The 27,474-nt window shown below is 46.1% G+C and overlaps 1 protein-coding gene across 1 annotated transcript in view; it reads right to left on the bottom strand.

The window, feature by feature from the left end:
- The window catches only part of LOC139368397 (uncharacterized), a 72,112-nt gene continuing 44,638 nt past the window's right edge, over positions 1 to 27,474 (bottom strand). Inside the window, exons 7-25 of the mRNA XM_071107215.1 lie at positions 27,177 to 27,396; positions 26,327 to 26,651; positions 26,016 to 26,134; positions 25,594 to 25,794; positions 21,456 to 25,238; positions 20,983 to 21,026; positions 20,492 to 20,627; positions 20,245 to 20,361; positions 19,903 to 20,004; positions 17,742 to 17,790; positions 14,370 to 14,531; positions 11,828 to 13,977; positions 11,308 to 11,560; positions 4,593 to 4,681; positions 4,008 to 4,360; positions 3,475 to 3,701; positions 3,191 to 3,286; positions 2,936 to 3,111; positions 1 to 2,743 (exon numbers count right to left, since the gene is read on the bottom strand). Of these exons, the coding sequence (XP_070963316.1) occupies positions 2,120 to 2,743; positions 2,936 to 3,111; positions 3,191 to 3,286; positions 3,475 to 3,701; positions 4,008 to 4,360; positions 4,593 to 4,681; positions 11,308 to 11,560; positions 11,828 to 13,977; positions 14,370 to 14,531; positions 17,742 to 17,790; positions 19,903 to 20,004; positions 20,245 to 20,361; positions 20,492 to 20,627; positions 20,983 to 21,026; positions 21,456 to 25,238; positions 25,594 to 25,794; positions 26,016 to 26,134; positions 26,327 to 26,651; positions 27,177 to 27,396 (9,226 nt within the window). The 3' untranslated portion in view covers positions 1 to 2,119. The remainder of the gene's footprint in view (positions 2,744 to 2,935; positions 3,112 to 3,190; positions 3,287 to 3,474; positions 3,702 to 4,007; positions 4,361 to 4,592; positions 4,682 to 11,307; positions 11,561 to 11,827; positions 13,978 to 14,369; positions 14,532 to 17,741; positions 17,791 to 19,902; positions 20,005 to 20,244; positions 20,362 to 20,491; positions 20,628 to 20,982; positions 21,027 to 21,455; positions 25,239 to 25,593; positions 25,795 to 26,015; positions 26,135 to 26,326; positions 26,652 to 27,176; positions 27,397 to 27,474) is intronic.

The following is a 27,474-nucleotide window of genomic DNA, read 5'->3' as shown; positions in this document are numbered from 1 at the left end:
AGCTTTCAGAAAATGTATTTATCAATGGTCAAATGTATATGTATAGTTAAATGCAATGATGATTGTACTGTATCTCATTGTCCATGTGCATCCCTGTCACTCACTGGAGTAAGTTGAGAAATGGAAGTCAGTAAACCTTTTGCTGTGTGCATGCAGATCTGTTAAAGATCCTTCTAGTCGAATTTACAAAAGAGTAATTCACACGTAAAACAACTTGTTAAGGACAAAAATGTTCACTAATACTTAAATCCAGAAAAAGGCTCTCACAATGCTGTCTAACAAACCATTTTTTTTCAATTACACTTTTTGAATTGAACCTTTATTTAACTAGGCAAGTCAGTTAAGAACAAATTCTTATTTACAATGACACGCTGGGCCAATTGTGCGCCGCCTTATGAGACTCCCAATCACGGCCGGTTGTGATACAGTCTGGATTCGAACCAGGGTGTATGTAGTGTCGCCTCTGGCACAGAGATGCGCCACTCGGGAGCCGTAAAGTCATGTCCCAAATGGTACCCTACTTTACAAGATTAGGGTGCCATTTGGGACGCACTGTATAACTATGGACTTTATGGGTCCGAGCGCCACTCACTTAACTGACTTCTTTGACGTCTTGAGGAGAGACAGAACCAATACATGATGGGCTCTATAGGTAAACAATCTGGTACAGTAACAACTAATGTTAGTCTGCTTTTATGGAAGTAGTGGGGATTCGATTTGTGATGTAGTGCAGCAATATTACAAAGCTTTTGTCACACAAAATAAAACTGTCACACACACACACACACACAGTAAAGTATTCATTCTAAAAGGCAATATGAGGACAGCCCATATAGTTGGTTTCCCCATTCCATAAAATTACTTGGCAGTTTGTTTTCTTATCAGTTTTCCTTGTATGACACCTTTGATATGCAGTGTAGCAATTGGTATTGAGGAAATTCAATATTTCCCTAAAACAAATCGATTCTAGCTCAAATAAAACAGATTTATTTCTGATCAATAAATTACCTCAGAGTTTGTTGTTGTGCACAACAGCAGACGTGAGAAATATAAGCACAAGTGCAAGCAGATTGCAGGCAAGTCAAGGTACATTGTAGCCGTAAGGTCATGCAGTCTTAGTGTTTTGATGAGTGTTTATTCAATGAAAGCTCACTGAACATATTCATATATTGATCACAATTTAATCATGTTACTCAACATGTCATTTAAAATCTTCTTTAATCTACTGATTGACACTTATTTATCAATGTAAAAAATTATAATCCACGAAGTACATGCCTTGCCCGTGCACTAGAGTGTACAACAGTGTGCTTAGTGGCATTGTGGTAGTGATAATAGCCAGGTAGCACCACTATTACCATGCTCTGTGGTGTTACTGTAACATGCTGTTGTTGCACCTGCTTTATATCTCATTGGTATCCTGTTGAAACATTTGTGCTATACTCATGTAAGATATCAGTTAATGCGTAAATGTTTGGTTGGTTGTTGTCAACGTGCTTCTACAAAATTATTTGGTTAAACGCCACCACAGACAAATCATGACATCACAGGATGATACAATTTAGATGACAGTTACTAATTGCACTTTTACAATTCATAGTCCTTTTCGATATAAGTAAGCATTGACAAATAAAAACCAAAAAAAAATATGTCAATGTTTTCTGTTCCTTCATGTCTCAGCTTGGGAGGAAGAGTTCTGGGTCAAACTTAGTTGGATTTTAAAAATAACATGACTGTTACTTGGTGTCAAAATACACAAGGAATATGTACTGAGGAAATCAATGGCAACACAAACACACGCACACACACACACATTACCTAATTTTGTACATCTCAAACACACCAATATCATGACCCCCCCCCCCCCCAAGAGTTCCATATTGCCCTCTGTCTGTACATATTCTGTCTACATAGACTCAACCATCTCTCACATTCACTTCCCATCTCATCTTTACAAATATAATGGCGTCCATTTTCTCATTGTCAGACGTTACCTCTCATAACATACACACTCTCAAACTTTCCACATGGATTTTCCACATCCATCATCTCCATCTTTTTTTCTACTTCCCTTGTTCCATCCTAATCTAACTCACTCTTCCCCCCTTTCATTTTCTTTTTACTGCTGTCCCAGAGGAAGAGTGGAGGTTGGGGGCGTGGGGTGAAGTTTGGCACTGGATGGTCGAGCAGCAGCAGAGCAGGAGGAGGAGCAGGAGGAAGAGGAGGAGGAGCAGAAGCACAATGTCCCCCCGGAGCCACCGGGGGCAGAAGCAGCAGGAGCAGTGCCAGTGTCTATGGGCTCCACTACCGCATTGTTGCTAGACCCAGGAATCAGACACCCAGGCTGAGCTAGAGCCAGCTGAGACGATGGGGACACCTGGGAAGGCAACAGAGGTTTATTCTGATTCGGGGGTGGGGTTCCTACACCTAAATGGGGCTGCTGGGGTATCTGTTGTTGCCCTGTCTGTGGCTCTACGGGAGACAGGGACTGAGACAGTAGTGGAGTCTGGATTAGGGGTTGTATCTGTAATGGGTGAGTAGGCTGGGCTTGCTGGAGGTGTAAACTTTGATGCAGCTGAGGGACTGGAGGCATGTGTGTTTGTTGTTGTTGTGGTCCCCCCACCCCACTCCACTGGCTCCCCCCAGTGGTGTACTGAGCTGGGGCTGGAGCAGTGAGGCTGGAGGGGGCTGGGGAGGCCTGGGGGTTCAGTGGTGCCACAGGGAACCAACCAGGAGGAGCCACCTGGAACGAAGACATCACTAATGTGACACACAATAACGACACCCAACGGTTTTTGGTAGCTTGCAGTCATACACTGAATTGTGCAAAAATGTACAAGCGTGTACACAATACATTGGCAATGGAATACAGTACATGGGCAATAAATACACATGCACTATATACGTATAGGTCACGTGAGGCCTGGTATGTTACCTCTGTGGCCTGTGGCCACCCTCCCAACTCCTGCACCTGCTGAATCTGCTTGATCTGATTGAGCGAGGGCTTGGGGGCGGCGGGACCCACTGTCTCCTTCGTCCAATCATCCACCAGTCTGTGCAAGTCATCTGTGAACATGCTCTTTCTGGCACCCTGGGAGGGAGGACTGTGGTCTGAGAAGAGAGAAAGGGAAGAAAATCAATCAAACGCTACTTGCTCAGAGGAAGAGTTAGGTTTCGGTGAAACCATTACCTCTTTTGGTAGTCAGTAGGGTGATTTGTTCTGGGTTGCAGTATGGCGGCAGTTTTCTCTGTTCTCCCCCTGAGAAACTACTGGACTGTTGTATACCTTCAGCAAAGACAACAGAGTCAGATATCACATATATCACGTTCAGTGGGAGAAAGATGATCGGGAGAAAGAGAGGGAAAGATAAAACAGAGAGCGAGAAGTCAAAGAGAGAAGACCGAGGGAGAGAGAGAGAAATACACAGATCAAGTCTGAAAGAGAGAGTAGACCCAGAAAGAGAGATTGGTTACCGGGGTGACCAGCGAGTCCATTGTTGTCCATGTGTGAGTGGGGTCTGGGTCGGAGCTTGGCTTTGGCCGGCCTGTGCCTGCGGGGGGAGAGGGCTGGGGACCCTGAGGGGAAGGGTGGGGTGCGGGGCAGGGTCTGTCGGTGGTCTTTGAGGGAGCGCAGCTGTCTGTACAGCTCCTGGAGCTCTCTGTTCTGCTGAGCGTGGAGGGACACCACCTCCTTGATGTGCCTGGGGAAGAGAGGTAAAATACAGGGGGAGGAATGGAGGACGGAGACATGAAGAGAATGGGGTTTGGGAGATCATTAATGGCAGAGCGACAGAGTTGAGGAGAGAAGAGTCATATGTTGAGAATGTAGACAGGCAGGGAGTGGGAGAAAGAGTAAAAATTGGTCAGTCAAAATAGAAGAAACATCAACATGTTGAATGATACTGAAAATAAACCCTGTCCCTTTTTTCTCCTCCGTCTCCCAGATGGGTCATTGACTGCACAAAATGAATTCCCAATAAACAAGGTATTCTATTGTATCATCTCACTTCTCTCTCAGCGTGTGCAGCTCCTTCCTCAGGTCTTCATCCTCCATCTCACTCTCCTCATCATCACTACTGCCCAGGGGAGAATGACCATGCTCGTGACCATGTCCTCGGGGTGGGTGGCTCAGTGCTGGAGTCCTCTTCCCCTCCTCCCTCTCTCCCTCCTTCCCTCGGGTCCTCCTCCTCTCTCTCTCCAGGTCAGGAGACACAGGGGAGCTGTCCGTCAGTTCTTTCTCCTCTTTCTGGTTCTCCGTCTGGGTCACAGAGAAGCGCCCCACATTCCTGTGGCTGCTGCCCGTACCACAGGCTGCCTCCTTGGGGGGAGAGGCCTCAAGGGGCTGGGGCACTGGGGTGACCTGGGGAAAATACAAAGTGGGAGTCATTAAGTTTGTGTGTGTTCCTCCTCCAGCACATTCTGATATTTAACCAGGAAGTGATTATCAGGAAGTTCTAGACACTTAATAGATCTGAAAGAATGTAATAGGCCTGGTAGTAGTACTGTACTGTACTGGTAGTACTGGTAGTGTCCTCTCGTACACTGTGAGGCTATTTTCAGAACTACACAGGTGTCTAGAGTCTGTTTCGTACCTGAAATCGTCCCTTGAGTGAGTGGGGAGGGTTGGAGGAAGCCCCCTCTCTCTCCTCTCTGACTGCCTGACTGCCACTAAAGTGACCGTCTGGTAAAAAGAGGGGGAATGAAAAACAACAGGGGGAGAGAGAGGAGGACAGAGACAAGGACACGGAGACAGAGACACACATGGGTATAGATACAGATGTGAGGACAAGGTAGATAGACAAAAGCACAGACATAGGCACACACAGAGGGGTATACCGACAAGCACAGGGATAAGACGTGGACGCAGACACCACAACCACAGAAAAACAGAGTTAAAGATCATTCAATTTCATTATCAGACAGCAACCCTGTGACTACACAAATAAGTATTATATTGTAGACAAGCTTACAGTTCATGGGAATGCGTGTGTGACATTACATTGATTTAGAAAACTATAGCATTTTTATAATGTTTTGCTGTCCTTTTCTTACAGTGACAGGAATAAGCATAAAAACATAATGATAAAGATAACTTCAAAATAACATCTACAGTAAAAACATGCTTAAATAAGCATAACATGTTATGGGGTGTGGGAAGGGTTGGTATATACTGTAAGTCAGTAATTAATATTCACATATCAAAGACATGAGATAGAAATGCATTTTAGGGAGGGGTCAGTAAGTTGAATGTATGCATCAGTATACTGTACACAGTATACACACACACACACACACACACACACACACACACACAACCTGTACCATATCAGACCCCACACACAAACATCACATGTCAATCTGGATGAATAAATTGATCCACAATGTAGATTAAAAGTGATGTAATTTGTGGTATATGATATCTGGGGGTTTTCTAAAACAGAATTTGTGTATATGAATATGTTGCATCATTTGAGATATCAATGTAAAAATGTACAGCTTGGCATGAATGCTGCTGATATGGTTTTACACATTATGTATGATAGTACATCACCTTAGCCAAATACATTTAAACTCAGTTTTTCACAATTCCTGACATTTATGTGCAGTTGCAAACCGTAGTCTGGCTTTTTTATGGTGGTTTTGGAGCAGTGGCTTCTTCCTTGCTGAGCGGCCTTTCAGGTTATGTCGATATAGGACTCGTTTTACTGTGGATATAGATACTTTTGTACCTGTTTCCTCCAGCATCTTTACAAGGTCCTTTACGTTTGTTCTGGGATTGATTTGTACTTTTCGCACCAAAGCATGTTCCTCTCTAGGAGACAGAACGCTTCTCCTTCCTGAGCGGTATGACGGCTGCGTGGTCCCAAGAGGCACTGAGTTTTAAGGTAGACGTTGAAATACATCTACAGGTACACCTCCAATTGACTCAAATTATGTAAATTAGCCTAATAAAATATTCTAAAGCCATGACATCATTTTCTGGAATTTTACAAGCTGTTTAAAGGTACAGTCAACTTAGTGTTTGTAAACTTCTGACCAACTGGAATTGTGATACTGTAAATTATAAGTGAAATAATCTGTCTGTAAACAATTGTTGGAAAAATTTGTGGAGTGGTTCAAGAAATTTGTGGAGTGGTTGAAAAACAAGTTTGAAGGACTCCAACCTAAGTGTATGTAAACTTCCGACTTCAACTGTACAATTCACTGTATCACAATTCCAGTGGGTCAGAAGTTTACATACACTAAGTTGACTGTGCCATTAAACAGATTGTAAAATTCCAGAAAATGATGTCATGGCTTTAGAAGCTTCTGTTAGGCTAATTGACATCATTTGAATCAATCGGAGGTCTCTCTGTGGATGTTTTTCCAGGCCTACCTTCAAACTCAGTGCCTCTTTGCTTGACATCATGGGAAAATCAAAATAAATCAATTGTAGACCTCCACAAGTCTGGTTCATCCTTGGGAGCAATTTACAAACGACTGAAGGTACCACGGTCATCTGTACAAACAATAGTACTCAAGTATAAACACCATGGGACCACACAGCCGTCAAACCGCTCAGGAAGGAGACTCGTTCTGTCTCCTAGAGATGAACGTACTTTGGTGCGAAAAGTGCAAATCAATCCCAGAACAACACCAAAGGACCTTGTGAAGATGCTGGAGGAAACAGGTATAAAAGTATCTATATCCACAGTAAAACGAGTCCTATATTGACATAACCTGAAAGGCCACTCAGCAAGGAAGAAACCACTGCTCCAAAACTGCCATAAAATAGCCAGACTACGGTTTGCAACTGCACATGGGGACAAAGATCGTACTTTTTGGAGAAATGCCCTCTGGTCTGATGAAAACAAAATATAACAGTTTGGCCATAATGACAATCATTATGTTTGGAGGAAAAAGGGGGAGGCTTGCAAGCCGAAGAACACCATCCCAACCGTGAAGCACGGGGGTGGCAACATCATGTTGTGGGGGTGCTTTGCTGCAGGAGGGACTGGTGCACTTCACAAAATAGATGGCTCATGAGGAAGGAAAATTCTGTGTATATACTGAAGCAAAATCTCAACACATCAGTCAGGAAGTTAAAGCTTGGTCGCAAATGGGTCTTCCAAATGGAAAATCACCCCAAGCATACTTACAAAGTTGTGGCAAAATGGCTTAAAGACAACAAAGTCAAATTATTGGAGAGGCAATCACAAAGCCCAGACCTCAATCTGATAGAAAATGTGTGGCCAGAACTGAAAAAGCGTGTGCGAGCAAGGAGGCTTACAAACCTGACTCAGTTACACCAGCTCTGTCAGGAGGAATGGGCCAAAATTCACCCAACTTATTGTGGGAAGCTTGTGGAAGGCTACCCGAAACGTTTGACCCAAGTTAAACTATTTAAAGGCAATGCTACCAAATACTAATTGAGTGTATGTAAACTTGTGACCCACTGGGAATGTGATGAAAGAAATAAAAGCTGAAATAAATCATTCTCTACTAATATTCTGACATTTCACATTCTTAAAATAAAGTAGTGATCCTAACTGACCTAACACATGGAATTTTTACTAGGATTAAATGTCAGGAATTGTGATAAACTGAGTTTAAATGTATTTGGATAAGATGTATGTAAACTTCTAACTTCAACTGTAAGTGAAATAATCTGTCTGTAAACAATTGTTTGATAGATGTAGATGTCCTAACCAACTTGCCAAAATTATAGTTTGTTAACAAGAAATTTGTGGAGTGGTTTAAAATGAGTTTTAATGACTCCAACCTAAGTGTATGTAAACTTCTGACTTCAACTGTATACACACATATGTAGAACAAGTGCACATACACTACATGTCCAAAAGTATGTGGACACCTGCTCATCAAACATCTCATTCCAAACTCATAGGCATTCATATGGAGTTGGTCCCCCCCTTTGCTGCTATTACAGCCTTCACTCTTCTGGGAAGGCTTTCCAGTAGATGTTTGAACACTGCTGCGGGGACTTGCTTACATTCAGCCACAAGAGCATTAGTGAGGTCGGGCACTGATGTTTGGTGATTAGGCCTGGCTCGCAGTCGCCGTTCCAATTCACCCCAATGGTGTTCGATGGGGTTGAGGTCAGGATTCTGTGCAGGCCAGTCAAGTTATTCCACACCGACCTTGAAAAAGCATTTCTGTATGGACCTCGTTTTGTGCAATTGGCATTTTCATTCTGAAACAGGAAAGGGCCTTCCCCCCAAACTGTTGCCACAAAGTTGGAAGCACAGAATTGTCTAGAATGTAATTATATACTGTAGCGTTAAGGTTTCCTTACAGGCCTCCTGAGTGGCACAGTGGTCTAAGGCACTGCATCACTAAAAATCCAGGTTCGATCCCGGGCTGTGTCGCAACCGGCCGTGACCGGGAGACCAATTAGGTGAAGCACAATTGGCCCAGCGTCAACTCCTTGTGGCAGCCGGGCGCATGCAGTGCGGCTTGGCGGGCTGGTGTTTCGGAGAACACATGGCTCTCGACCTTCGCCTCTCAAATCAAATCACTACATGGCCCCGAGTCCGTACAGGAGGAGCAGCGATGGGACAACACTGTAACTACCAATTGAATATCACGAAAATGGGGAGAAAAAGGGGTATAAAGTACACAATTTAATTTTTTCGGCCTTAATCCGAACCATGAAAAACGGCCACAGACCATTATTCCTCCTCCACCAAACTTTACAGTTGGCACTATGCATGTAGGTAGAGTTCTCCTGTTATCCTCCAAACCTAGATTTGATTCGTCCATCGGATTGCCAGATGGTGAAGCGTGATTCATCACTCAAGAGAATGCATTTCCACTGGTCCAGAGTCCAATGGAGGCGAGCTTTACATCACTCCAGCCGAAGCTTGGCATGCGCATGGTGATCTTAGGCTTGTGTGCGGCTGCTCGGGGCATGGAAATTAATTCCATGAAGATCCAGACAAACAGTTCTTGTGCTGACGTTGCTTTCAGAGGAAATTTGGAACTCGGTAGTGAGTGCTGCAACTGAGGACAGACAACTGTTATGCACTACGCTCTTCAGCACTAAGTGGTCCCATTCTGTGAGCTTGTGTGGCTTACCACTTCGCAGTTGAGCCGTTGTTGCGCCTAGACATTCCACTTCACAATAACAGCACTTACAGTTGACCGGGGCAGCTCCAGCAGGGCAGAAATTTGACAAACTGACTTGTTTGAAAGGTGGCATTCTATGACGGAGGGGGGCGGAGGAATGGTCTCTGGGATCCTCTATGCCACGTTGAAAGTCACTGAGCTCTTCAGTACGGGCCATTCTACTGCTAATGTTTGTCTATGGAGATTGCATGGCGGTGTGCTCAATTTTATACAACTGTCAGCTTCGGGTGTGGCTGAAAGAGCCGAATCCACTCATTTGGCCATGTAGTGTAAAATGAAAATACACATAACTAAACTACAGTGAAACACACTAATACATATAAGAATAGCAGTCTGCTAAAACAATATAAGCTTATACTGTAAGCTTAACTGCATAGGCTTTTGTAAGGTTAAGAAAGAAACCGTATATATATATATATATATATATATATATATATATACATATATACAGTACCAGTCAAAAGTGTGAAAAACTGTCATCAAGGCAAAGGGTGGCTACTTTCAAGAATCTAAAATGTACAATATATTTTGATTTGTTTAACACTTTTTTGGTTACTACATTATTCCATATGTGTTATTTCATAGTTTTGATGTCGTCACTATTATTCTACAATGTAGAAAATAGTAAAAATAAAGAAAAACCCTGGAATGAGTAGGTGTGTCCAAACTTTTGACTGGTACTGTAGTTACTTCTAAACCCTGTACTGTACAATGTGCACAATGTATAGTAAATTATGACTGTCATCATAATCTAGGATATCACATACAATACATAACATACTGACAAAGCAAATGGCTCATGTAGAAAGTATTTTAAGCAATGTATTGCATCTAAATGTACTGCATACATATGCAGTGATTGCCGTGACATGTGCCACGTGTGATTGTGAGCCCTCAAAGCGTGGTATGTAAGTGAGCCCTCAAAGCGTGGTATGTAAGTGAGCGCTGAAAGCATGGTATGTAAGTGAGCGCTGAAAGCGTGGTATGTAAGTGAGCCCTGAAAGCGTGGTATGTAAGTGAGCCCTCAAAGCGTGGTATGTAAGTGAGCCCTGAAAGCATGGTATGTAAGTGAGCCCTGAAAGCGTGGTATGTAAGTGAGCCCTGAAAGCGTGGTATGTAAGTGAGCCCTGAAAGCGTGGTATGTAAGTGAGCCCTCAAAGCGTGGTATGTAAGTGAGCCCTGAAAGCATGGTATGTACACGCCCCTACATATTTATTTGGAGAGCAAACCTAAAACTTTTCATTTGCATCTGTAGTCCAGAATTTTGGATTTGAGATCAAATGTTTTATGAGGTGACAGTACGTCACCATGTGAGGGTATTTTCATACAAATAAAAAGGTGACATTCTGTACAGTCGCCTCATATAAAACATTTGATCTCAAATGCTGGAGTATAGAGCCAAATTAAAAGTTTGAGCTTCACTGTCCAAATAAATACGTAGGGGAGTGTTTGTGTGTACATTATGTGTGTGTACATTATGTGTGTGTCCTTGAACCGTTGTGTATGTGCGAGTGTGTGTGGGGTGCTCTTAGCTACTCTGTGCCAGCAGGTGGGGTGGTTGGTGTGGTGAGGGCAGTGTTTGGTGTGTTGGCACTGACTGGGCAGTGGCCTACAGAGCAGAGGGTGGGGCGGGGCTGTGGTGCGCATCCTAGCTCGGGGGCTGCAGATCCACGTGCACCTCCAGAGTTACAGTAGTAAGCTCATCTGCACCACGGACATATCACCCTCCTGATGATGCCCGTCTCTTCCCTCCTTCCTTCCTACACTCTGTACCATTTTCCTCCTCATCCCCCCTTCTCTGGCTCCTCTTCTCTATGCTTCTGTCCACTATTCCAGCCTCATGCCAAGGGTGAGTTATCCCCCATGCAAACAAAAAAAAGATTGCCAAAATAAATTTAGTAAAGCCATTCTACAAAACAAATAAATCCAAACGAGTAATGTATCATGTAGTGATATCATCGACATGGCACTATACAACAAAGACAATAACATTACAATAGATACAATTGCATTTACTAATTACTTGTTAAAGAATAAACAATCAAATAATTGCTGTCAAAGATGATCAGAAACAACACAACTAGGTTACACGAAACATACTGTATCTACCCATTTGTATTTGAGATAAACACCCCCACCAACCAACATCCCATTCACCCTCTCTCTCTAAGATCACGCTACCTTGCTGGACTCTGGGCTTCTTGAACAAGCTGGCGGAGTGGCGCAGTTTGCAAGCCCAGCTTTTGAATTTGCGAGTCCAGGATTTCTTGCTAACGGGATTTCTGATACTAGGACATGTCAGGTTTAGGCCAAAATATCCACCTCCTGCATTGTGCTGTGGCGGCGATCCAGGGCCCAGGGGGACGGGGTGCAGATTTGCGGGCCACGTAGTGACTTCTCCTGGGGTACTGGTGTCAGAGTGAGGGGGGGCAGCCTGGAGGGGTAGGGGGAGGGGATAGGTAACATAGCAACATGGTAAGAGTGGCTGCCAAAATCGGGGGTAGAGACACTCGGAGAGAAAAAAAAAAAAAGAGATGCTAGAATATCATAAATTTACATAACAAGAACCGTAGCATTGAAAAAGACATTCATAAGAACAAGGCAATCAAAGTAGTGATCTTTACATAAAGTTTCAGGTAAAAGTCAATCAAACACTATTCAATGTTTCAATTCAACATCCAGATATGTGGACCTTACTTACAAAAACAGTGGGTTCTCCAGGGATAGGCGGGGGCCCGGCCAAGTCTCCGTGTGGGGAGGCAAGGAGGGAGGAAGCGAGGGAGGCGGAGGAGAGAGACGGGCCGGGCTGCTGCTCCACCGGGCTTGCAGGTGGAGCCTCCTCCCCCACTCCTCTCCCCCTTTCCAGGTCAGGAGAGGTGGAGGAGGAGCGGGAGGTGGTGGAGGAGGTGGTGGAGGAGGAAGAGTGAGGAGAGGTGTCTGAGGATGACAACACGGGAGGAGGGAAGGAGGAGGGTTGAAGCGAGTGCGGCTCCGAGGATTCATCCCCTCCTGCCGATGTGGAGGCTGCTGACACTGCGGTGGCACCTGCGGTAGAAGCCACAGCAGCTCCCCCCGTCACAGCTGCCCCACTACTATACTCCTGATACAACAAGTTCCTCAGCTTTTCATCCAGAGTCTTAATGCGATTGTCTACAAACTCGATTTTGGGAGGGCCCTCACTGTCCGACTCGGCCACAGAGGATGGTTGGACTGGGGATGGGGTCAGGGTGAGGGAGAGGGGCGGTAAGGGGGCATCGGAGGTTGTGTTAATGTTGAGGGGCAGAGATAAGTCTGAGGAGGGATGTAGAGGGGCAGAGTGACTGCCTATATCCTCTGTCACACTGTCCTCCTCTGTAGACCTCTTCCACTCTGACTGTTGTAATGACGTCTGCTTCTGGGGAGGAGCCTGCTGGGGCACCTGCTGCTGCTGAGGGTTAACCTCTTGTTGTTTTTGTTGTTGCTGCTGTTGCTGTACTAGTTGTTGTGTCTGTTCTAGAGGGAGTTGTTGAGCTTGCTGTTGTACCAGCGCCATGTTTAGTGGCTGTACTGATTGTTGTTGGACATACTGTTGGTTCACTGACAGATGCTGTTGCTGCTGCTGCTGTTGTTGCTGTTGGAGCATTTGCTGTTGTTGCTGAATATGCAGTGCTTGTTGCAGAGTTAACTGTTGCTGATGCTGTGGCTGCAAGTCAATCGCTGCCTGTTGCTGTGAAATGACTGGTTGTTTTTGCTGTGGTGGTGGCAACTGGTGTAGCTGTTGCATGTGTAACTGTGTGTTGTACTGTGTGTTCTGCATTTGGACAGGCATTTGCTGAGTCTGTAGTTGTAGTGCCAGCGGCAACATCTCTGTCTGTGATTGCAGGGACATACACTGTTGTTGTAACGGCTCTGTGTGACTGAGCTGGGGATGCAAATGTACCTCAGACTGCTGCTGATGTTGTTGCAGCATCTGCAACTGTTGAATAGATTGTTGCAACGCGTGTTGCTGCTTCTGCTGCTGCAGTTGTATCTGCTCTTGGTACTCTTGCTGTTGTTTCTGTACCTGTTGGAGTTGCACAGTCTTCAGGTGTTGCTGTTGTTGCTGATGTTCTAGGAGCGGTTGCTGCTGCTGTACCTGTTGCACTGTCTGGAGTTGCTGTTGTAACTGGACCTGAGGCTGAACCTGGGCTGCCGTGCACTGCATCTGAGGCAGAGTGTGTTGCTGCTGCTCCAGACCGGCACGGCTAACAGGACGAGAGGCCACGGCTGCAGCCACAGCCACTGGTGGGTGGATTGAGCCAGTGGATGAGTGGTCCCCTCCAGACACACACTGTCCTAGGGTGGCCACCTTTACTACATCACCCAGGCTTGGTCCTCGGCCCTGGCTCACCATAGAGCCCCTACTCGTAGCTGGGGAGGTCAAAGCTTCAGTTGGAGAGGGGGTGGTAGTGGGCGCGATGGTGGCAGAAGCAGCTACCATGGAAGTGACTGGGAGGTTGGCAGCGGTGGTTGGGATGGAGGATGTTGCTGTGGTGGCACTGGAAGTTTGGTTAATGGAAGCCTGCAGGTCTAGGCCTAGCCTAGCCGAGGCAGCGGGGACTGGGTGTGGGACTGAGGCAACAACTGCACTAGCGAGACTAGAAGTCAGGGCGGAAACCCTACTGTCAGAGGCAGCAGAGGCCGTCGTGTCAGGAGCGGGGGCAGCAGGGGCTGGGGGGGCAGACATGGAGGCAGGGGCAGAAACGGTAGAGGCGGAGGCAGGGGGGGAGGAGGCGGTGGCAGGGACACACAGGGTGGACGTGGAGCGGGGAGGAGGAGAGGAGACCATTCCAGCGAAGGAGGAGTCCGATCTCTGGGATCCTCCGCCCCCCTCTAAAGTACATTGACCAATCAGAGCACACAAGACCAGAGAGAGGAGGGACAGAGGTTTAGTTGGTGTTACTCGACAGACAGAACCATACACAGCTAAGCCGAGCCCAGCCGTACTACGCTGGCCAGGTTACGCTTCCACCATAGTCGTTGGAAAAGACAATGCAATGAGACAATATTAAAACCAGCACATGGGAGAAGGGGTTGTAACATTTTCTGTACAGTGCATAGCCCACCTTTGGAGCAGGACACTAACTGCACAGGACAGTTCAGAAAATATTTCAACCCCTACTGTTTTCGGGGTGGGCTTGGTAGCGTGAAAAGGGAATTGCTGCCCTGTGTTAGATTACTGCCCAGGTGTGTCTTTCATTGACCCAATCATACTGTTACTGTACCTCTGTCAGTGTCTGTAGACTGGGGCACCCTGACCTCTCCGGTCGAGAGAGGTGGAGGGGTGGACGCTCCTCCCTGGTTGGACGTGGAGTCTCTGTGTCTGATGGTCTGGTTGATGAAGAACCTCCATCTGCCCACCGGAGACGACTGAGGCGCCCAGTCCACTGGAACATAAAATAATATATAAAAAGTCCCACTTTAAACTAACTACAACTTTCAAGGTTTCCTTAAACACTTTATAAAACCTTTATAGATATTTTAGAAATAATTCAGAATCATTAATAATGCTTTATCACAAGGAGCTGCACAACTGGCAGATGGAGAGCGAAATAATATAGAAAATGTCCCACTTGAATGAACTAACTTTACTTTCAAGGCTTAATGAAGCCTTCATAAACACATAGATCAGTGGTCACCAACCTTTTCTGAGTCAAGATCACGAAGTCAAAATGCAAGCCGAGATCTACCGCTGAGATTTTTTTTGTAACATGATTTAAAAAAGGTAAGCCTATGCAACATTAACCAATTAAAAACAGTTCTGTAGCAATGAGGTTTGTGCAGTGGGCTACAGGCCCAATACATTATCACTGCATATTGGCTATGATTGAGTTGCCCTGCCAATGTTGTTCTTCCCAGACCATTTTGAAATTAAACTTCAAAATTGTAGGTATATGATCACACTGGTTCACACTGATCACTTGTTGTATTACTTGTGAGGCACAGCTGAGTGAGCATAATACGTTTTTCTTTTTTTACTGGACTGATGTCCTGCATCTGATGGTCAGTCTGAGGGGAAGGAGGGAACAGTGGTGAGGCTGCATCTCCCCAGACTCACCATCCCCCTCTCTCCACTGAGAAAAGGGGACACAGTCTTCCAGTTAATAATGAAACTCATGCACCAATTCATGTTGTTACTCCTATGATCAGAGTAAGTGAAATATTCCTCAATATTTAAAAAGACACAAGCCGCTAATAATAACAACGCAAGTTTATTGACAGTCTTTGCTGTACTCATTGATTGCAGCTGCAGTGCTGGTTGTAGTGTGACTGGAAGGAGTGAAGGTGCATTTTATGGCTTATAAAACTGTTGAACAAAGTATTGACAGTGCTGAATAACAACTTAAATATGAACTTACTCAAAAACAACAGCTCTTTTCTGTATTCATTGAGTCTCTCCCTAGTCATGCTTTTAAAATTGAACATTATCAACTTTGCTGTGCATTCAAGTCTTCTTTTTACACTGTCGTGAGGAAACTGTGTAGACACGGTGATCTGAGCCATCTGATTGGTCAGTGGTAGGCCTATAGGTGCACTTGATTTGCTCTCTGGGCCTGCCGGGTAGGAGGAGTTCTACCTTAGACATGAAATGGTTCAAAATGGGAACGCTTTGCCTTCCCGGCACTCGGGCTGCTGAATCAAGTGCATCTACAGCCAACAGCATGAAACAAATAAAAAAATAGGAACGCAAGGCGTATCCTTGTGTTTTTACAGAAATGTTTGGTGATCGACTAGGAATGGCTTGGAGATCTCCATTATGTTCGACTGGTTAGTGACCACGGACATCATTCATAATGCTTTAGGGTTACAAAAGGGTTAAAGGAGTAGCTCATTATTTTACAACAACCCTGAAAGTAGTCTATGGGCCCGGAGAAATCGTAATCCATGGTTTGTTTTCCTTAAACAACCATTTCAAACTTCAGCTAACTTTAGCCACAACTAGCTAAAAATGTATGAAAGTGCATGTGAACAAAATCACCTGAAATCAACTTCATATTTACTTAAAGATGATTTGCCCCCCCCCCTATCACTACCCTAGATGTATTTGCTAAAAGGTGGCTATACTTAGTTGAAGTTTGTAATGGATTTAAAGAAAAGCAAACAATTGATTACAATATCTCCTTGCCCATGGACTACTTTCCGGCTGAGGAACCATCTAACATCATGTTGTAAAATAGTAATCCACTCTATTTGGCAAAGCACCAGATGCCATGACCATTTATAGTCCACTTGAAGCTGGAGAGATTGTAGTATATCATGTCAATCGAACTGTGTAAAAAGTTTGTAACAATAAAATCAACTACAAAAATGTAAATGGACAATTATGCATTTATTTGATCTTATCCATCTAACCTTCATATAGTATAGGAGGACTAGTGGGGAGGAGGGGCGAGTCCCAAATTGAATTATATTCCCCATATAGTGCCCATAGGGATCTGGTCAAAAGAAGTGCACTATACATGCACTATGCTCTATACAGGGAAACGCAGTGCATTTGGAAAGTATTCAGTCCGCATCACTTTTTCCAACATTTTGTTACTTTACAGCCTTATTCTAAAACGGATTAAACAATTTTTTCCCCCTCATCAATCTACACACAATACCCGATAATGACAAAGCGAAAACATGTTTTTAGAAATGTTTGCACGTATTCAGACCCTTTACTATGAGTCGAAATTGAGCTCAGGTGCATCCTGTTTCCATTGATCATCCTTAAGATGTTTCTACAACTTGATTGGAGTCCACCTGTGGTAAATTCAATTGATTGGACATGACTTGGAATGCACACACCTGTCTATATAAAGGAAACCAGGCACTGCTCATCACCTGGCCAATACCATCGCTACCTATGGGGAAGCATGGTGGTGGCAGCATCATGCTGTGGGGATGTTTTTCAGTGGCAGGGACTGGGAGACTAGTCAGGATCGAGTGAAAGCTGAACGGAGCAAAGTACAGAGGTCCGTGATGAAAACCTGTTCTAGAGCGCTCAGGTCAGCCAACACAACACAGGAGTGGTGTTACGGATACAGGTATCCTGTGTGCATTTGTTTTCTCTCCTTCTGCCCTAGTCACAGGTGGCAGTCAACAGTCGCCAATCAGTGACCCCCACCCCTAGATTTAGGTTGTCTGTTGTTATTAGTTCTCACTGTTCCTTTTCACTGTTATGATCTCTGTTACGGGTCTCGTTTCCATCCCTCCTAGACTGCAAGGCCAAAGGGATTCGTAACAAGTCTCTGAATGTCCTTGAGGGCCCAGCCAAAGCCCGGACTTGAACCAAATCGAACCTCTCTGGAGAGACCTGAAAATAGCTGTGCAGCCAACCTGACAGAGCTTGAGTGTAATTGATTTACCCAAGAAGACTTGAGGCTTTAATTACTGCCAAAGGGGCTTCAACAAAGTACTGAGTAAAGGGTCTGAATGCTATGTAAATGTGTGTTTTTTTTTTTTTTTTTTTTTTTTCTTCATTAGCAAAAATGTCTAAACTTTAATACATTTTAGAATAAGGCAACAAAATTTGGAAAAAGTCAAGGGGTTTGAAAACGTTCCCAATGCACTGTAGTTGCCATTTTGGACAAAGCCAGGGAGGGGTAACTCACTTGCTGTGCCTGTTGGAGTGCTCACATGCAGCTGTTCCATAGATCCAGTCTGGACAGACAACAGGAAAACACAGAACAGACGATGTTAACATACATACAGGCGGAATGACATTGTAATCAATCCAATTAGCTATGGTTGCTCCATTACATTAGCTATGGTAAGGGCCTCTGTATGTTCTCTATACACCATTACATTAGCTCTCTGAAGGTTTAGCATTCACCAAAACATAGAACATGGCTACTGACATATTGTTTCCATAACGGTAAGCTAAAATTACCAGACAGTACTTTACATAGACCTGTTTTCAAGGCACCATATTATGGACATCAGGACATGCTTTACCCCTGGCTGTACGCTGTACTGGGTTCAGTGTTTCAAACTGTATATCTAAAGATTAAGAGTAGAAAGGAGCTTAAAAGACATTACATAAGGATATCGGAGCAGCTTCCCAAAAAGCATCCTATTCCCTTTATATTGTACTACTTTCGACCATGTAGGGCAGGGGTTCTCAAACTTTTAGGGGCCCAGGACCCCTTTTGTGAGAGCAAATTCTTCAGGGACCCCTTCATAATCAGAACACAACTCAAGTGAGATTAAAAAATGTAATTAAATAAAAAGCATTCAATAAGTTTTACTTATGACTTTGGCATGGCTGGACGAACCAAGTCTCAGGTCCAGGGAAGGAACATTTTAAAAGCCAGCCTCTTGGCATCGGAGAGAAAAATGTGCTGTTTTCAAGCGAATATCCTGCAATTCTACAAATTTTGTCATTGGGCAGAGGGATTTTTTTGTTGTTGTTGCAGCTGTAGAACTAATATCATGCAATTCTACACATTTTGCCATGAGGCAGAGAAACTTTGCAGTTTTAAAACTAAACCTCTAATATTAGTGAAAAAAATACCATGCTATTGTTTGAGGAGAGTGCACAACAACAAAACGTTTTATCACGGCAACTGGTTTGATACATTCACCTCTGAAGGTAAATAATGTACTTACATTCAGTAATCTTGCTCTGATTTGTCATCCTGAGGATCCCAGAGATATAAGGTAGCATAGTTTTGTTTGATAAAATCCATTTTTATATTCAAATGCCGGAACTGCGTTCTACAGTTTGAACCCCTGCTGTCTCTGGCCCCACATCCACCCCACCATCTAAATGTGTGAAGGTTAGTGTCTGTTCTATAGGGAAGCTAATTATCCACCATGTATGTATGTATGTATGTATGTATGCATGTAGGCTTGTACTGGACCGCAGAGTGCTGAAGCGTGTAAAAATCGTCTGTCCTTGGTTGCAACATTCACTACCAAATTCCAAACTGAATCTGGACGCAAACGTCATCGGGAGCTTCATGAAATCCACACATGCCAAGCGTCGGCTGGAGTGGTGTAAAGCTTGCCGCCATTGGACTCTGGAGCAGTGGAAATGTGTTCTCTGGCGTAATGAATCACGCTTCACCATCTGGCAGTCCGACGGACAAATCTGGGTTTGGCGGATGCCAGGAGAACGCTACCTGCCCCAATGCATAGTGCCAACTGTAAAGTTTGATGGAGGAGGTATAATGGTCTGAACTGTTTTTCATGGTTTGGGCTTGGCCCCTTAGTTCCAGTAAAGGGAAATCTTAACGCTATAGCATACAATGACATTCTAGACAATTCTGTGCTTCCAACTTTGTGGCAAAAGTGCACAAAGCAAGGACCATGAAATGGTTTGTCGAGATCAGTGTGGATAAACTTGACTGGGCTGCAAAGAGCCCTGAGCTAAACCTCACTGAACACCGTTGGGATGAATTGGAACGCCAACTGCAAGCCAGTCCTAATCGCCCAACATCAGTGCCCGACCTCACTAATGCTTGTGGCTGAATGGAAGCAAGTCCCCGCATCAATGTTCCAACATCTAGTGGAAAGCTTTCCCAGAAGAGTGGAGGCTGTTATAGCAGCAAAGGGAGGGACCAACTCCATATTAATGCCCATGATTTTGGAATGAGATGTTCGACGAGCATACTTTTGGTCATGCAGTGTATTTATCTGGATGTGGACCCCCTGCAGTACCTCCACAGCACCCACTTTGAGAACCCAGCTGACCCCACTCTGAGAACCCCTGATGTAGGGAATAGGTATTATGGTGCCATGTGGGACATAACCAATGTTTTCAAACCAGACCTGTTGATGTGTGAGGAGAATTTCCTGAGCTCTCTTGACAATGGACCTCAGCTCTTCCACAAATGTATCTTTCTCTGACTCAAGGACAAAATCCTCCTCCACCTACACAAGACATTACAGATACACAAAATATATATTTTTAAAGCCAAACTCAATGGACCAAACACAGGCTGCATGGCGAACTGGGTGTTAGTCCAAATGAGAATGCTTGCCGCAAAAACCATCATCCCATCCAATATAGAATAATCATATATTCATATCTAATATATCAAAACAGGTAGAAGTTTGCGGTGCAATAATCCCATGCAATGTCCATGTAGAACTGCCTGTTGATCTAGTCACCATATAATCTGCGATGTCTTCAGGTGCGTCTCCCTCTGTGTCGAACTTAAAGGTGACCATCTTGTTGCTGTGGGTTTCCAGCTGACACTCCACCATGTTGTCACCAGAGCCGGACACCTACAGAGCACAGGAAGAGAAACCATGTGGTTCTGTTCAATGTCTTGGACATGACAACTTCTTGGACATGACAATTTATTGTAACCCTTTCACATCCTGATAGGGATTCATATTATTAGGGATACTATACCTGGATCATACTCAGTTGAAATGCATGGGATCCCTTTTCTGCCCCCCGATAGGACAATCTCCTCTGAGACTTCACCCTCTCTAGTTTTCCATTGGCTAACATCTGTAGATCCCCATCCCCATTGGCTGGAACAGCACTGTGAGAGAGGTGTCAGACAAACAAGAGTCATGCACAACATGTGAACATTGATGGTCAAATAAATAGTACTCCATGTACAGTAGTGGGCATAGTCTTTTCTAACATGGAGGGCTTGACATTCAAAACAAAAAACAAGCGAACATTGACAACCGGTCCCTAGCCCTTCCCCTTGGTCCTAACCTTTGGATGTTTGCAGATCGGAAGGTTCTGGAAAGGTTTAAGTAGTGTAGTGGTGTAGCTTCCACCATATCACTTCAAACTTATTGATCTGCAAACATTGACCTGATAGGGCCGGGGGCAAGAGCAAGGAAGTAAATTGGGGCCGACGTTGAGAGTAGTGATGTGACACATACCCTGAAGAGGAGTGTCTCTCTGTGCCAGACTGGTTTGGACTCTCCTGTAGAGCCACATAAATAGACAGACCAACGCACATACAGAAAACAGCAAAAACCAACAAAGAAAAAATAGATACCAAACCATTAGTTGACTGATACAAATCAAAATGAACAACTGAAATAGGAAATTGAACAAAAATGAACCTATTTTAATGTAAGTTAAAGGAAAAAAACTGGATCTGGTTGTTGTAGTACTGGTTAGTTTAAATCAGAACAAATACCATACAAACGTACTTAGCGTAACTGAGTAAAAGGACATTTTCTTCAAAACAAAACAAAAATAATGTGTTTTATTGTGATTCAAAAAGGGTATGGCCCTCGGAATACTCTCTATTGTATACACCCTTCTAGAACCGGCTGGATATTGGATGAAGATAGTGGTAGTAGTGGAACAGTATACAGTAGTGGTAGAGTGGCGTGCACTTCTGTACCTGAGCAATGCCCAGCAGAGCAGGGTCACAGTCTTGGAGTGAGGTTGAGGTGGGGTGCAGCAGCGAGGGGGCGTTAGAGTCAAGGGGCTGGGCAGTGGCGGCAACAGCCGGGGGAGAGGTCAGGCCCGAGGGGACATCAGCCAGGCCAGACAGGGTTAGTTGGCTCTCTGGTGGGGTGGGCTGGGTCTCTGGGCCAGGAGTAGCAGGATGGAGGGGTGGCAGGGAGGCAGGGTGGGGGTGAGACGATGTATGAGAAGGACTGGGGGGCATCTGTGGAAGAGTGAAGGAAGTAGCCTGGGAAGGATTCAGAGGGGGCTGTTGCGCGGTGGTAGAGTCCGCCAATGAAGCCTCAGCGAGCTGGGTCTGGGTGTGGGCATGGGCCTGCGCTTGGGCCAGTGTCTGGGTGTGTGCCTGAGCTTGCATGGCCATCTGGGTATGTGTGTGCGTGGGTAGCGGCTGTGTCAGCTGAGCTTGGTGCTGGGGGGATGGTGGCAGACCTCCTGCTCCTGCTACTACCTGACTGTACAAGGGTAGGGCTCTAGTCTGAGACCCGAGCTGGGGCACGTTTCTGGGGGATGCTGTCTGTGCTGGGTTAACAGTAGGCTGCTGGGGCAACAGATATGGGGGGATCTGAGGAAGCTGATAACCCAGTTGACATGGGTCGGGATTTGAGACCTGCTGATGCTGAGACTGCAGAGCCTGTTGAATTGGGGCTGGGGTTGTCTGAGACTGAAGCTGCTGTGGGAGTGTCTGTTGTACGACTTGTGGAACCTGTTGCACCAGCTGTTGCTGTTGGTATTTCTCCATGGGAATGGGTTGAGGCAGCATAGCTTTAGACTGGGCCTGAGGTATGGGTTGGTTTAACGGCTGCACCACAGCTGGGCTTCCTGTTACTTGCAGCTGCTGCTGTTGTGGCTGTGGGACAGGCTGTAGCTGTACCTGTGGTTGTAGCTGTACCTGCTGGCCTTGGTTATACACTTGCCCAGTCTGTTGTTGTATGTGTTGAGGCGAAGCAGAGACCAAGGTGGTAGGGTCTATGACTGTGGAGGCAGGGGCCGCCATGACAGTTCCAACACCAACAGATCCAGGAGACAGCATCATCTGCTGGTACTGCACCATGGACTGCTGTTGCTCCAACAGTACCTGCTGGTGTTGCTGGGTAACTTGTTGTGTGATGTCCTGATATTGTTGTTGCAGGACTGGCTGTATGGCTTGCTGTTGGGTGGGCTGAGGTGCAGTGACATACTGGGGTGCCAGTAGTACAGCTGGAGCATGGGGGCGGTGTTGAGGCTGCGCTAGACCTGGGAGCTGAACACTGGGCTGCACTGGAGACTCGTGCTGGGGTTGGGCTTGGATCTGGCTGTGCATGGTGGTTATTGAGACTGGATGTTGGGGTTGGACCAGAGCTGGACTCTGCCTTATAGGAGGCATCATCTGAGTCTCAACAACTGCTGGAATCGGATTCAAAGCTTGGGTTGGATGCAGAGGCTGGGGAGTCTGCTGGATGAGTGACTGCACTGGAGCCTGGGCCTGTATTTGAGCTGGGATTTGATGGATAGCCTGTACTATAGGAGCCTGGGACTGGATAGGGATCGGAGGACTTGGTGCCTGGATCGGGGCCACCACGTGAGGTGGAATCTGGACCTCGATCATCTGGGGCTGGGCTTTGAGTGGAGTCTGGGGCTGGGCCTGGAGTACTGGGACTGGGAAATGGCCCAGGCTCTGAGGGTGAGCTTCATTCTGAGCTTGAATCTGGGCCAGGACTTGGGCATGCACTACAGCCAGTGGAGTCTGGCTGGGAATCTGTGGCTGAATGGCTACAGGTTTGGCTCCCTGACCCTGGGCTTGGGCAGCCATCTGAGCTTGGACCTGCATGGCCTGTATAACCTCTGCTGCTGGTAGGGTTGGGGCAACAAGGGGGATCTGAGAAGGAGGTTCAACGACAGAGCTCTGATGGCCCTGCTGTTGTTGCTGGACAACATACGCTTGTTGTTGTTGCTCCAGTAATACAGCTTGTTGTTGCTGCTGCTGCTGTTGTATCAGCGCTACTTGCTGTTGTTCTGTCACTTGCTGCTGCGTTAGGCTAGTGTGACTAGGTGGAAACATAGCAGTGTTTTGCTGCTGTTGTTGTTGCTGCAACAAACACACATCAATTTGTTGCTGTTGAATCAAAGCTTGCAACTGCTCACATTGTTGCTGAATCAAAGTGGTCTCTTGTTTCTCGCTTTGTTGAAATTGAATATTGGCGGTTTGCTGCTGCGATTCCCCAATCTCTTGCTGTTGTTGAATCTGTTGCTGCTGCTGTTGTAGCAAAGCCTGTTGGTGCAGTCTCTCTGCTTGTTGTTGTTGTAGCAACGCCTGCTGTTGCTGTTGTTGCTCGATCTGTTGTTGTAACAAAGCTTGCTGCTGTTGTAGCTCCAGCTGCTGTTGCAGTTGTGCCTGTTGTTGCTGTTGCTCCAATTGCTGCTGCTGTAAAACTGCTCGTTGCTGCTGAAGCTGTTGCTGTTGTAGCAGGGCTTGCTGTTGTTCCAACTGTTGCTGTAGCACAGCTTGCTGTGAGTCGATTGGATGACTGACGACCGCCTGTTGTTGTAGTTGGGTCGGTTGTTGCAGCACAGCTTGCGGTTGTTGATGCAGTGGTTGCTGCTGTTGTAGATCCATTTCCGGTTGTTGTTGGATCTGGCTCGCTTGGTGAGCCTCCAGTTGTTGTTGCTGCTGTAGGAGCGCTTGCTGCTGCTGTTGCTCGAACTGCTGCTGTTGTAACAGCGCTTGCTGTTGCTCTAGCTGTTGTTGCTGTAGTTGCGCCTGTTGTTGCTGTTGCTTTAAGGCTTGCTTTTGCTGCTGCTCTTGTTGCTGCTGCTGTAACATCGCTTGCTGCTGCTTTTGCTCAAATATTTGCTGTTGTAACAGCGCTTGCTGTTGCTCCAGTTGGTGCTGTTGTAGCCGTGCCTGTTGTTGCTTTTGTAGCAACGCCTGTTGCTGCTGTTGCTCAAGCTGCTGTTGTATGTACACTTGCTGTTGTTGTTCTAGTAACATCGCTTGTTGTTGTTGCTGATGTTCAATCTGGTGCTGTTGGTGTAGCAACAATGTTTGCTGCTGTTGCAGTTGTTGCTGCTGTTGTAGGTCGTTTAGCGGTGGTTGCACATAGGCTTGGGTTTGATCCACTTGCTGTAATGACGATGCCTGTTGTTGTTGCTGCTGTTGGTCCATTGATTGTTGTGGTAGTAAGGCCTGCTGCTGAGGATGCTGTTGCATTTGCTGCTGCTGCTGAACCAAAGCTTGCTGCACATACACTTGCTGCTGAAGCTCAGTAGTTTGCTGCTGTTGGATTGCTATAGTCTGCTGCTGTTGTTCTATATGTTGCTGTATCAGTACCGCCTTCTGGGGAATTACATTGGCCTGTTGTTGTTGGTGTGGTTGTTGCTGCTGAAGCAGGGTGGTTTGTTGAGCCTCCATTTGCTGCTGCTGTGGCTCCATCAGTATCTGCTGTTGTTGAACAATGGTCTGCTGTTGGGTAATCATGAAAGGTTGCGCTTGCTGGGTTAAAGGCTGGGGTGTCATCTGGATGTCAGAGGCCTGCATGATGTTAGGAGTGACATTGGCCTGGGTCTGTTGTGGGAGAGGGACCATGGCCTCCATGTCACCAACTCCCACTAGTCCTGTTGGGTCTCCCACTGATATGGGAGCTGGAAGAATGTTAAGCTGGGCTTGGGGTGACACTGGGGGTGCGCAGGACTGGGAAGGGGCCATTGGTGCGATCTGTGATCCATCTGAATGGTATGACTGAGATGGTGTGAAGATAACCATCATGGGGTGACAGGGACATGGTCAGATGGAGTTATGGTGAGAGGGCAGGTAGGGGGAGATTGAGGTAAAGAGAGGAGGGAAGAGTAAGCATTGGATAAAGGGCAGGCATTAATTATCAAAGGACTGCACACATTCTTTAGAGGACATGAAAGCATTGTCATGATCAAGATTGTTATCGTTTTTATTATCGTTAAAGCACATCTGATAAAATAGTTACATGAATTGATTAAAAGCTATTCGGAATAAATCAAGGTTCAAACTTCTTTTGTCCAGTAGAAAAGAGATGTTAGAGAGATGTTAAGAGAGTTGAACGGGATCGAGAGCCACTCACCTGAGAATACTGCTGTGGTACACCTGGTGAGACTTGCATTGCCATAGCAACAGGCTGAACGTAAGTCTGCTGACCAACAGGTGCCCCACCACTGCTTTGACCAATGCACATGGCGGAAATCCCACCACTCTGACCAGTAGGCACATTCGGAACTCCTCCGCTCTGACCAATCGGGAGCATTTCGTGGTGGGCCAAAAATGCCTAAAAATAGATAACAGACAACACAATTGAGCATGATTGCAGGGTTGGAGATAAGATATCAATCTCTTTGTAAACTAGATTTTCCAAAACAGGAAGAACCATAATATGATCTATGTTCCAAATGGCACCCTATTCTCTACATAGTGCACTACTTTTGGCCCTGGTTAAAAGTAGTCCACTACATAGGGAATAGGGTGACCTTTGGGATGCCATATACTCACCGAGGCAGCAGCAGGGAGCCTGGGTTGAGAGAGCACGTATGACTCCCCTTGCTGAGGGTATGCCTGGCTCTGGCCACTGGCATAGGATTCACAGCTGGCTGAGCCAATGCTCTCACCTCCTGGAGTAAATACAAAGGCAAGAGTAAATAAAGGAGTCTAGACAAACACTACTTTGGGGATAAGGAAAATAATATCATTATCATTATCTACCCCAGCACAGTCAGTACGTAGGGAAACACAGTATACAGTCTTACGCCGTAAACAAATCTCTACAAGCCTCTGATTGACGGAATATTGGTCTGCTGTTGTACCTGTGGGCAGGCTCAGAGGATTCCCACTGTGGATCTGCTGCTGTTGCTTCACATGCTGATCCACCTCTGGAAGCTCCTCAACCTCACCCTGCCCTCCTCCTCCCCCACCTCCCCCTGTCAGCACAGCCACCCCAGGCCCCAGGGAGGAGAGGTGAGAGCAGGTGGAGGAGGTGAGGGTGGAGTCCCGTCTCTCATCAAAGCCTTGCTGCTGTCGGAGCAGCTGCTGCTGGCGTCTCTCACGGGACTTCTTGATGAGCGTGACGCGGTCACGGATGGATTTACCCACCACCTTAGCGTCGCTCTCGTGGAAGAAGCCTGACTTCACCTGGATAGAGGAGGAGGGAGAGGGGGTGGTGGGTAGACAGAGAGAGGGTAGACAGAGAGAGGAGAGAGAGAAAGAGAGAGCGAGAGAGAGAGGGTAGGTGGAGAGAAAGAGAGATAGGAGGCAGAGAGAAAAAGTTGAAAGCATGGCGAGGGAATGTAGGTTGGAGGCAACAACTAGCAAGGAAACCTTGATTAGTGAGTGGTGGACTCTGTAATAGATCAGCTTTCCTGTAGCCCTCCAACCTTCCCTGTAGTTCCTTCAACAGAGGTCCTAGTTATTCCTGCTCCGTCTAGCACTGTTCTCTCTTCTATCATTTTCACACTAATGTGCTGAGCCGAGCCAACCTTTACTGTAATGTTCTAGCCTGGGGCCATGCCAGAAAGGAATATCTAAAAAGAAAATATCAGAGCCTGCAGGATACAGTCTGGGTCTGCACCAAGGTGTGAAAAAGGTTTCAGTGTCTCACCATTTCTCTTTCTGCCTCCCTCTCCCTTCCTCCCTATCCGTTTCTCCCCCTAATCTCACCATCTCCGAAGCCACCTCCTCTGCGCTATCGTTCTCCAGGTCGTAGCTGAACTCGATGGCCTCATTGTCTTTGTGTTTTCCCTTCAGCTTCTTTGGCTCCTCCACCCAGATCCTGAGGGCCAGGCAGTCCTGACAGCCCGTGTCTTCCTCCGCCAGCTCCACACGCACCCCGGTGTCCTCCCCGAAGAACGCATGGGTCAACAGGTCCCGGATAGACAGCCTGCAGACAGAGACAACACATCAAGCTCGCAACAAATGCCCACTTCTTTCCCAATGTGTGGCTTTTATTGGATAGGAC

The sequence above is a fragment of the Oncorhynchus clarkii genome, chromosome 16 (genome assembly GCF_045791955.1).
Source record: "Oncorhynchus clarkii lewisi isolate Uvic-CL-2024 chromosome 16, UVic_Ocla_1.0, whole genome shotgun sequence".
Classification (NCBI taxonomy): domain Eukaryota; kingdom Metazoa; phylum Chordata; class Actinopteri; order Salmoniformes; family Salmonidae; genus Oncorhynchus; species Oncorhynchus clarkii.
Note: the sequence above shows the minus strand (reverse complement) of the source record. Positions and strands in the feature narration are given on the sequence as shown.